The 12121-nt window shown below is 49.6% G+C and overlaps 1 protein-coding gene across 1 annotated transcript; it reads right to left on the bottom strand.

Moving 5' to 3' along the window:
• Positions 1–10045: 10045 nt before the first annotated feature.
• On the bottom strand, positions 10046–11667 carry LOC120227636 (cytochrome P450 4F1-like). Its single transcript, XM_039225709.1, has 4 exons — positions 11514–11667; positions 11354–11418; positions 11082–11164; positions 10046–10751 (listed from the first exon to the last, which is right to left on the bottom strand). Exons 1-4 carry the CDS (start codon positions 11614–11616, stop codon positions 10574–10576), a joined length of 429 nt encoding a protein of 142 aa, XP_039081640.1. The 5' UTR covers positions 11617–11667; the 3' UTR covers positions 10046–10573.
• Between the last annotated feature and the right edge of the window lie 454 nt (positions 11668–12121).

Genomic DNA, 12121 nt, shown 5'->3' with positions numbered 1-12121 from the left:
GATCCTCAGAACTCGGCGACTCCCACATTGGTTGAGGGATAAGTGGAGGGATGGGCAAAGGTGACTCGGGCCTCCAAGCTTACAGACGCCCCTGCCCTTTCAAGGCCGGCAGAGTGCAGCAGGTAAAAGCTTGAACTTGAGAGTTCAGGTGCCACGGGAGCAAGGTCCGGCCAAGCCTAGTTCCAAAACATCTCAGGGACTCCTCTCCACATGTGAGGCAGGTGGGTGACATGCACCTTTTCCCAGCAGAGAATCAGGAAACCAGGCCTCCCGGCTGCACAGCCTGGTTGGAGTTCAAGTCCTGAATCCAAGCAGCCCAGGGTCTGGGCTGAGACAAGGAATACAGAAATCTTTCTGGCTGGGAGTTACTTGCATCAGACTCAAGGGGTAGAGGGCCCAGTGGGAAGAAGGCACCTGGAGGTGAGGAGTTAAGGCTGCAGGGGGCCTGGGGAGATGGGGGCCAGACAGAGCTGGGAGCTCCTGGGCACAGTTCTGCCCCCTCCTGGCTGTGACTGCGGGCTGTGCCAACCCCCTCTAGGCTCAGTCTTGCCATCTGGGAAATGGGATGTCAGATGAGAGCCTGCGAGAAGGACAGAAGACAGTTCCACAGGAAGGTAGAAAGGGGTCAGGAGCCCCAAAGAGATAGAGTGCCGAGAAAGATCTGATGACTAGTACATGTGCTGCTGTGTGCCAGCGCTCCACATAAAGTAATCTCCTGTTTGCAGAAGACTGCATATAAAGTGTTCCTACTATGTGCTGGATCCTGCAAAAAGTATGCTTACAGCATATTGGGAACTCTACATGAAGTGTGCCTACCATGAGCCAGGTACATTATACAAAGCACACCCACTGTGCGCACCTTCTGTATGCCACATACTCTATACAAATCTTGTCTACTATGTGCCAGGTGTTTACCTAAACCATGTATTTACCTACCATATACTGAGTACCCTCTATAAGGCATGACTGCTAAGTGCTAAGTGCTCTACATAAAGCACACCTACTGTGTGTTGGGTGGTCTATGTCAAATATACCTACTGTGTGCTCAGTGCCCTCTTAAAGCACACCTACTGTGTGGCAGGTGTTTTAAACAAAATATGTCTACTCTGTGCAAAGTACTTTACATAAAACATGCCTACTGTGTGCCAGGTACTCTACATAAAATGTGCCTACTGTTTGCTGTATGTTCTGCATAAACCCTGACTACTGTATGGCTAGTGATCTACATAAAGCATACCTAATTGACTACCACACATACTACCTAAAGGATGCCTACTATGTGCTCTGTGCTCTACATAAGGCATGGCCACTGTGCATAAAATGCTCCTTCTGTATGTCAGGTGCTGTCTATAAAGTAAACCCATTATGTTCCAGATGTTCTGCCAATGTGATAATGCAACACCTGCCCTCCAACTCTCTGGTCCAGTGCCCCAGAATCAGAGAGAGAGATCCAGGCAATCACATCCACAGGAGGGAAGATACCTATTTAACAGAAGAGCAAACTGAGGCTCAGAGAAAGCAAGCCTCTAGCCCAAGTTGCAGAGCTGGAAGGAGCCCAGGTCTGCCATATTCCCAAGCCCAAGCCTTTCCCATCTGCCATGCTGCTCCATCTCTGTTCATAAGGGACAATGCTCTACTAATCCGAGAACATTTATAATGGTGGAACCTCAGGCCATGTAGTGACCCAGAGGGAGATATGTTGAGGCCCTCAGATTGCCAAGTGGATTGTCCTCTCACATCCAGGATGCACCACCCAATGGATCCAGTGTTCCCCTCAGGATCCTCCCTTGATCTTGTCCAGAATTGTCTGTGGGGTGGTCTTAGGTGGGACAGCCTTGAAGGACAGGCCTTCTGGCAAAGCTACTGAGCAGGGGATGGGAAGAGTCGTCCTGACACTGGTAGAGTGTTGGGAAGACCCCAAATCTCCCTCTCCCCTTAGTCAGGGGGTTCAGGTGGATGGTCCCAAAGCCCTCAGTGGGGTGGGTTTTGCCCTCTCCCCACCCCAGCCCCAGATTTCCTCCCCTTCCGTGGAGGCAGGCTTCACCTGCTGGCAGGTCCCTCCACATCAGGGTCAGAGGGCAAGGCCAGAGTACAATGACCCAGGCAGAACTCTGCACACACAAGAGAAAGAGTCCAGTGCCCAGAGCAGCTCAGCTCCCTGTGGACCTGCTGAGTTCCAGGAATGAGCAGGCAGCCACAGCAGGAATGGCATTTGTCCACATAAGCCATGGTCCTGTTTTAAGCCCTGTAGATATATTAACCGCTCTTCTTTCCCATTTTACAGATGAGGAAACTGAGGCTGAAAGCTATGGGAGTGACTTGTCTAAATCATAGAGCTGGTGGAGACAGGCTGTACACCAGGAGCCCCCACCTCCCACCGGGTGCCCTGACCCACTAAGCCATGCTCCTTCCCGTCTGCAGATGGGCATTTCATTAGCACCACCTCCTAGGATAGCAAGATAATTTTAAAAGACAATGCACGTAAAAACACATAGGACAGAGGAAAGGGTGGGCTTAATAAATGCCAGTCACTGTTTTTGCTGCTGTTGTTGTAGTGCAATTACCCAACAGCCCCACAGGATCACACTCATGAGCCTGTTTTTACAAAAGAGGAACCAGAGACTCAGACAGGTGAAGCAACTTGTTACAACCCCACAGCTAATTCGGTAAATACGACAGCACAGATGACAGCAGAGCCTAGCACATGGTAGATGCTCATTAAATATCAGGGGATGAAAGAAAGGTTTGCAGCCTTGAGCTCTAAGTATCATCTACTCAGTGTGGTCCTCAGACCTCCACCATAGGCATCACCTGAGAGTTTCAGGAGATTCAGAATCTCACACCCCTGCCCAGAAATATTGACTCCAAATTGCATTGAAGTAGATCCTCAGGAAAACCAGACACACATTCAAGCTTTAAGAAATGTTGTTTTAAGGCCTCTGAGTCCAGGCTCTGCAGGGAAGGTGGGAGGGGAAAGGCTTCACTTCTCTGGCTCCCAGTTTTATTTTGTTTTGTTTCAGTTATAACATAAGGAGAAAAATCTAAATCCCTAGGGGTTGTTCACACACCCATATGTTTACTGACCATCTCTTGTGTGTTGGGCACACAAGTTTAGGCACTGGGGATGCAGCAATGAACACAGCACACACAGTCTCTGCTGTCAAGGGGCTCACATCTGGTGGGGAGATGGGCGGTGATCAACTAAATGATCGAGAACATAACAGACTTTGATAAAGAATGTTCCAGGGGAGGGCCCCACCGTCAGCCAGCCATTAGGGTGAGCAGAGGCCTGGAGGAAGAGGCAGGGTGACCAGGGGCAAGCATGGGGCAGGATACCCGTGCTGCATAAACAGGAAGGTGGCTTGTTGTTCTTTTGACACCTGGGCTAAGAGCACAAACATGCAAGATCACACAATTGACCACGACCAAGGCAGGCAGCAAAATCCTGCACCATATTGAAGCTATAAGTAGGTGTTGAACTTGTATCGGCCATACCAAGGACTAAAACCCCAGAGGGCCTCTGCAGCCATCAAGAAGGCAGAGTCTATTGGACCAGGGCTCCCCCTGACTCCGGAGGCTGGAAGCCTCATGTGTAGTTTTTCTGCTCTGAGACAGAGAAGGCTGGAGCGTCCCCAGTGGCTTCTCATCCAACAAGGAATGTCTCAGCCGCCAAATCACACAAGCCTGGCTTACAGAATGTCCCCCACCCAGTGTGGGAGGGAGGGGAGCCACAGACAGACAGGCAGAGGTAGACCCTTCCATCACCACCCAGAGCTGGGAAGGGGACAAGTGTGTGTCAGCAGAGGTGGCAGTCACTCTGTGAGTCACCAGCATTGGGCGCAAAGTCACCTTATCACCCCTCTGAGCTTCAGTCTTCATATCTGTAAAGTGGGCTTGGCAAAACCTCACAGGGCATTGTAAGCATTCTATCAGACATGGTCAGACAGAGTAGGGGAAAGTACCTTTCAAAGTGATGTGTGAAGGAAGTTTTTCCGTTTGTGACTACACAGGTGGACAGGCAGACCTTGAGAGCACTATGCTAAGTGAAATAAACCAAACAGAGAAAAACAAGTACTATATGATCTCACTTATATGTAATCTTACAAAAACAAACTCATACAAATAGAGAACCCATCGATGGTGGCCAGAGCAGGGTGTATGGGATGGGTGAAATGGGTGGAGGAGGTCAAAAGGTACAGATTTCCAGTTATAAAATAAATCAGTCCTAGGGATGCAGTGCAGAGCTTGGTGACTGTAGTTCATAACGCTGTATTGTATATTTGAAAGTTGCTAGGAGGGTAGATCTTAAAAGTTCTCATCACGAGAAAAACATTCTGTAACTATGTGTGGAGACGCATTTTCACTAGATTTGTTGTAATCATTTTGCAATATATACTTGTATGGAATCATTATGTTTTTCACCCAAGACTAATATAATGTTATACGCCAATTGTATCTCAATTTTAAAATATGACACATGAGTAATGGTCTTGTCTACATGTAAAACTTCTGAATATGTGCATGGATCTGTGTGTGTGCATATTTCATATGCACTGAAAAAATTCCAGCAGAATCCACACATCATAGTGGAATTGGACAAAGTAGGAGTGGAGTCTTTCCCTTCTCACTTGCTACTTGTCTCATACTTTCTCTCCCACGCTGTGCTACTGTAATTTTTATCACTGCAACACAAACTTTATTTATTTATTTTTTTTTTACAAATAGTTTATTGTCAAATTAGTTTCCACATAACACTCAGTGCTCATCCCCAAAGTGCCCTCCTCCATGCCCATCCCCCCCTCCCCCCCACATCCATCAGTCCTCAGTTTTTGTCAGCATTCAAGAGTCTCTCANCCCCCCACATCCATCAGTCCTCAGTTTTTGTCAGCATTCAAGAGTCTCTCATGGTTTGCCTCTCTCCCTTTCCCCCACCATTTCCGCCCTTCTTCTCCCCCTTGTTCCTCCGTCAAGTTCCTCCTAATCCTCCTATACGTGCAACACAAACTTTAAAAGAAATAAGGATTTGCCACGGTGGTAGAAGGGGCACGTAGTTGGTGCACAGAGCAGATGAGGAGTTTTTCTTTTGTGTCACCATGAAGACGCATCTCCCAGGAGTCAGCCTGGGATCCGTCTAGAGCAAGCATGGAAGCTGCCTGGTGGCTGGAGTCTCTCTTTTCCCCCACCTCAGCCTTCGGGAAGGAACAAGTTCAGAGCCCAGCCCTGCTCCTCACTGGCTGTGTAATCTTGGGCAAGTCACTTGCCCTCTCTGAGCTTCGTGTCCACCTCAGTAAAATGGAGAGGTGGACTTATACCTCCTTCAACAGCAAACTGTACCTGAGCACCTATTCTGTACTGGACACGGAGCTCAGACCCAAGACCCAAGATGAACAAGAAAGATGAAGTCTCTGTGGAGCTTCATGTCTGCTCGTGTCTGATGAGAGAAATCAATGGGAAACAAGACCAAGTCAGGTGGAAGGAAATTAACAGAGTGAGAAGAGCCAGCAAGTGACCAAGGGGCAATCAGGGAGGGCTTCCCTGTGGAGATGACCTTTAAGCTGAAACCTGAATGACATAGAAGAATGAACAGTGAAGGAAGATCACTCCTTACCTCTAAAGCCACACCAGGACCATAAATACCCAACACAGAGTGGGGCAATCAAATGGCCTGAAAACTGTGTCATTCTTCCTTCCTTCCTCAGACACACTGAGATAAACAAAGACCAGAGAGGCAATTTCACTCAGCATCCATCTGTGAGGGAGGCAGGAACCAGCCCCGCAGGGAGACCCACGGTGTTGAAATCTGGCTCAACACTCAGGCTGGAAACAGTTGCTCCATTTCAATTACCGTAATAAAGATGAAGATACCCAACCAGCCCCTAACGCATGGCAAGGGCCAGACCCATAACTGGAGCTTCCACCTTCTGGGCAGAAGGACCAGGAGAGCCAAGAAGCTGGCTCTGGAAATATAAGGCTGAAGGGAAACTTTAGGAAGGTCCTGAGGCCGCACAGTAGTTGACGTCAACTTCCCTTGCACAGGATTTTTTAGGTGATGCCAGCTCTGACCACTCCAGCAGTGGGGGTCCCTATCAATAGATATCATCCCTGGAGGCTAAAAGGCTATTTCTCATGCAAAAGCCAATGGAGGGGGACCCCAAGGACATCACAGAAAAAGCAGAAGAGCTTGCAAGGGAATAGGCAGGATTTCCCCCTTCATTGTCATGTCTGCCTAGCCAGCAGGCAAGGGGGCCACCCTGGTGCAGAGGAGCTGAGGGAACCCCCACCTGCGGGGACATGTGGAATGGACACGAACCCAGGACAAGACAATGCGCTACAACAGAAGTCTTTGGCCATCTACCTGCAGACTCCTGGGGTCAAATAAGAAAATAGTGTTGGGTCAGCAGGGGGCACCTGCAGGCAATCAGAGATTAGAAAAATGGCCTCCATGCTCTGCCAAAGGCTACCTCCACTATTCACGGGTTCCAGAAATAGCTACTCCTTGGTCCCATCAACATGGGAGTGTGGCGGCTCTCAGCTGATGGTAACACCAGGATGCCGCAGTAGTTTTGATGGTTTCCCTTGGCCGTTTCCATACCTTTGTAAAGGGCTCCGTCTTACACTCACTCTTATTTAACCATTTAAGATCCCTGCCTATTACAGGGTTGAGTGACTTCAAGATACAGTCACACCCTTACTCACACACACACACGCACACATAACACACATAGAATCACATACAAACACGTATGCATCCACACATGCACACAGTTACACACTTAAACACACTCACAGTGTGCACACACACATGCACACATATTTACACACATGCTCCCATGCATGTGCCCAGTGACGTGGATACACTCACACACACACACCCTCACACATGTATACACACAGCAGCATGAACGCACACACAGTCACACACACGCTTGTACACAGACACACACGCAGTCACACCAACACACATACTGAATTCATGGAGACCAGATGCCTTAGAGCCGGCTGTCCCAAACTGTCCAGCGGAGGGCGCCACCCACACACTCGAGAAAGGAAGGAGACCCACAGCAGTTAGCGACAGCAGGCTGGGGTCCTTTGGAATTAATACAGGCAGGCGCAGCAGGGTCCTGAGGACCCATGGGCTTCATGCCGCTCATCCCCCCTCTCGCATTCATTCACCAACACGATCCTCAGTAGAAACTCAAGGCCTATTTATAGTGGAAGAGGAGACATTTAACACAAATATAGATCAGTCTTTGAAGGGGTTAGTGCATGGTGGAGGAAAGATGTGGTACATTAGTTACTGGGAAAGTGGGCCAAGGAAAAGGACTTTTTAAGACTGAGGAAATAACAGCATTATCTGTGTTCCAATGGGAATTATCCAACAGAGTTCAGGATACATGACCAATATACAAAAATCTATATAGAGGGGCACCTGGGTGGCTCAGTCGGTTGAGCGTCCGACTTCGGCTCAGGTCATGATCTCGCGGTTCGTGGGTTCGAGCCCCGCGTCGGGCTCTGTGCTGACTGCCAGCTCAGAGCCTGGAGCCTGTTTCAGATTCTGTGTGTCCCTCTCTCTCTGACCCTCCCCTGCTCATGCTGTCTTTCCCTCAGAAATAAATAAAACATTAAACATTTTTTAAAAAAGAATTGGGCAGAGAAAAACATATGTGATTTTCAGATTAGAATATATTAAATATTTATTCATTTCATGGTGCAGTGTTCCTTTCCTATCTTGCAGTCACTAAGACTCCGGGGCCTCCAATCTGTGGGCCCCAGAAAGGTTTCAGCCCAGGCTGTTTAGCCCAGGACAGGTCCGCCTACAGCCTGAGAGGAAGGAGTCGAGGAGCGGCCGCTGTCCCGGGTGCTGAAGGGGGCCATTCCAACCCCATCTTCTTTTCTCTACTGGGACCCGCGTGACCTTCACCTCTTGAACCATGAAGCGACAATGAAGTCCAGATCATGCCTCTTCAGAGGGGGAGAAAAAATTTTTTTCAGTTCCTAGTTTCAAGGCCAGCTTGGCATCGAAGGCCCTTGGAGTTTCTCAGAGGTAACTACGGATATTCAGAACTAACTGGAGCTTCTAATGATAATTTTCTTCTCAGAATATTGCCACATTTCCCAATACTTAAATTTAACTTTTGTGACTACAGCCTTTTAAATCTTCGAACACGATGCAAAAAGAAGAAAGTACTTAGCAGTTATTGACTCAGTGATGTTGCACATGTTTGCTTATTCAGTCTCTCCATCAGTGTAATAAGGTGGCTGTTACTGCATGGTAACAGAACTCAGGCTCAGAGAGACCAACAATTTCCCCCAACCCAAACAGCTAGTAAATAGCAGACTGAAATTGTGAACTTGGTAGAAAAATTCCAAGGTGCAGTGGATCCAGGGTCATCTGACCCTAATTGCATTTATTTATCTGCCCCCCCCCTTCCTTATAGAGTAGTCTTATCCTCTTGAGCCAAGGTGAAGCTCCAGGTCCCCACATCACCTCAAGAAACAACAAAGAAAGAGGGGAAAACTGGACAGAGAGAATGTCTACCTTTCTCTTAAGCAGGGCTTCTAGAATTACCGTGTACTCTTTGACTTTTCCTATGGAACAGGGTATAGTCATTTAGCCAATCCAGTTTCAAGAAAAGCTTTCAAATATAATCTATTTCAGCCTGCCATGCACCTAAACTAAAAACTAAGGATTATAAGAAGGCAAAAATGAATGTGAGGATACACAGTTAGCAGTCTCCAACACAATCCATCCTGTTGACAATAATCCAATGTGTACCACTCTCACTATACAACATCCCCGGGGGAGTCAGCCTCGAAGGCCACCTGCTCCCTCCATTTAGCCCAAATTCCAGGATCTCTAGGTGATGTGCTGTCTTCTCCTCGATGTGAGCTTTTGTGGTCCACAAACCTAGACACTTAAAAGCAATTATCACCCTGAATAGGCTCAAGAGTGAAGTAATGACTGGATCATCACCATTTAAAATTCCAACTGAGGGGTGCCTGGGTGGCTCAACTGGTTAAACATCCTGCCCTAGATTTCGACTCAGGTCATGATCTCACAGTCATGAGTTTTAGCCCCACATTGAGCCATGAGCTGGGTGTGAAGCCTGCTTAAGATTCTCTCTTTCCATCTTCTTCTGCCCCTCCCCCACTTGCACTGGTACTCTCTGAAAAAACTAAAATAAAATAAATAAAATTCCAAAGGAGACTTCCTGTTCCCATTAATGGCAACCTAGCTTATTGGGATTAAACTTTCGATTTAAAAAAAAAACAACTCTCACAGCTGGATACTTTTCCAATTTCTTTATTTTTAAAGGTTATTAATTGAGAAAGTCAGAGACAGTGCAAGTAGGGGAGGGGCAGAGAGAGGAGAGAGAGAGAATCTCAAGCAAGCTCCACACTGTCAGCACAGAGCCCCATTCAGGGCTCAAACCCACGAAAGTGTAAGATCATGGCCTGAGCCAAAATCAAGAGTCAGATGCTTAACCAACTGAGCCACCCAGGCGCCCCCTTTTCCAATTCCTTAAATGCATAAATGACCTGAAAAGACAGTAAAGAATTACAAAGATGCCACTCAAATAAAAATAGAAGCCTAGAGTAAAATGAACACTAATTATACTTTTCCCCTGGAGCAAGTCAGGAAAATGTGAAACTGTTTTGATGGCCTCATGGTCAGGGGGAAAAATCAAAGTCTAGAGTGACATAGGAAAGAGAAATTGTAAGAAGACCCTCCTTACATAGCTGGAGACCTCAAAGAGCTACATGGCTCAGGGTGAGAACACAGGTGGAGGAGACTGCAAGTGTGACTTTTGCTGGAATTAAAAACTGCCTTAGTGATCTGGGCATCACAAGCCTTCAACTTAATTTATTATACTCCTTGGCCAGCAAGGCTCAACGAATGCCTCCTTAAAGAAAGCTACCTTCTTCAAATTCTGCAAATGTTATTCAAATATGATAACCAATACCCAGGCAAAGATAAACAGGCACACAAGACCCTACCGGTGAAAACTAGCAAAAACACCACAGCACATAACAGATACAATGATTGCAATGATCAGACACACAGGATAAAGCATCTATATTTGTTATGTTTCAGTAAACATAGTAACCATGGAAACATAGTGAAGGATTCTGAGATAAAAGATTGGATATATTAGATACCAGCAGAGGCTAGGGTGGCCAGAGCGTAGTGCCACACCGGGTTTTCCACTGTGACCCAGAGCTTCAAACATGCCCCTCAGGCAGTCCTTAACACGTCCCTCTCCTACTCAAATACTTCCCATGGCTCCCTATTGCCTACAGGGTAAAATTCCTTATTGGGCTCTGGGGGAACCCGCAATCGGCATGGGGGCCTGTGGTCAGCTGGGAAGGCCCTCAGGCTCCTGCGCTCACACAGCAGCCTCCCCTCCCCCCCCGCCACGCCCACCCACTGCGGTCCCGCAGGTCCCTAGCGCCACCTGCCGGCCGTCGGTGGCGCCCGGGCAGAGGAGCCCACAGCGTTCTGGTTCCGGGAATCCGCCAGGGGGGGTGTGCAGGTAAGGCCGCGGTGGAGCCCAAGCCAGCAGCTGGAGGGTCACTGGGGGCGCGCGCTCAGCGGCTCCACCCGCAGCCAAAGTCCGCCCTCGGCGCGCAGGATGAGCTCCGGCTTCCTGCGCGGCTCCTCCTCGTCGGGCAGGACCCGAAAGCGCAGCAGCGTGAGCGCCAGGACCACCTTCATCTCGGTCAGGGCGAACGTCTGCCCGATGCAGTTCCTGCGGGCGGCCGTGGGCGCGCTCACTCGCCGGGGCCCCGGCAGGCCCCACCGCGCGCAGACCCGGGCCCCGAGCCCCCAGCACGGCCCGCAGGGAGTCGGAGGCCTGAGCTTGGCTCAGACCCCAGCCCTCAACTCCCAGACGGCGGGGAAGGGGCTCCCGGACCACGCAGCGCTCGTCGCTCCCGCCCGATCCCCACTGCCCAGGGAGAGAAGAGCCAGCCTCGACACCCGCCCCCGCCTCCCCGCCCCCACAGCCACGTCTGGGGTCTCAGTCCCAGACCCCCGCCCCCACCACCCCTTGCCCACCTCAGACGCCCGCTGTGCTCACCTGGGCCCCGCGGAGAAGGGAATAAAAGCCAGGGAAGACCTGTCCTGGGTGTTTTCGGGGTCAAAGCGGAGAGGATTGTATACCTGCGGGCGGAGAGAGGCGGGGCTGTTGGAGGGGGTCCCGGGACAGCCAGCTTCCGAGGGACGTGTGCGTTTGATGAAGGGAGGTGGTGTGTGATTTGCCAGGTCAGCACCCTGCGCCCGCCCCTGGGTCCCTCTAGGGAAGCAGCCAGGTACGAGGGCGGGTGGAGGGGAGGGGGGCGGAGGCAGCACCTCAGGGTCCGGCCACACGGATGGATTGTGGTGGGTCCCGAAAATACTAATGAGGCAGGTGACACCTGTGGAGAGGAGGGGCCAGTCAGGGAGGGTTTCACCCTGTCTGATGGGCCCCTCTTCTTCCCCAGGAGGCTCCTCCTCCTGATGTCGTGGGCACCTTTGGGGATGACCCGGCCATCTGGGAGCGTGACGTCCTGGGCGCAGCAGCGAGAGACGGCTGTGACCGGGGGGTGCAACCGCAGACTCTCCTTGATGCACATGGTCAGGAAGGGCAACTGGGCCAGGTCGTCCCTACGGAAGCCCCCCAACAATTAGCCAGGGATGGAATCAAAGATTCCCCCAGACCTCCAGCTGCTCCTTGGATTCTTTATCTCCCTCTCTTTCTGCCCCTCCACTGCTCACACTCTGTGTGTGTGTGTGTATGTGTGTGTCTCAAAAATAAATAAGTACTTTAAAAATTTTTTAAAGAAGTTATTTCTGAAAAAGTACAACATTCACACAGCACCCTTAAAAGTTAGAAAGCTTTAATTTATACAGTCTCTTTAAAAAGGAAATCTTTTATTTTATTATTTAAAAATTATTTTATTATTGTTTATTTTTTGAGAGAGAAAGAGACAGAGTGCAAGTGGGGGAGGGGCAGAGAGAGAGGGAGACGCAGAATCTAAAGCAGGCTCCAGGCTCTGAGCTGTCAGCACAGGGCCCCACGTGAAGCTCGAACTCACCAACCATGAGTTCATGACCAGGACACTCAACTGAATGAGCCTC

The sequence above is a fragment of the Hyaena hyaena genome, unplaced genomic scaffold, assembly GCF_003009895.1.
Source record: "Hyaena hyaena isolate Hyena2069 unplaced genomic scaffold, ASM300989v1 scaffold_2621, whole genome shotgun sequence".
Classification (NCBI taxonomy): domain Eukaryota; kingdom Metazoa; phylum Chordata; class Mammalia; order Carnivora; family Hyaenidae; genus Hyaena; species Hyaena hyaena.
Note: the sequence above shows the minus strand (reverse complement) of the source record. Positions and strands in the feature narration are given on the sequence as shown.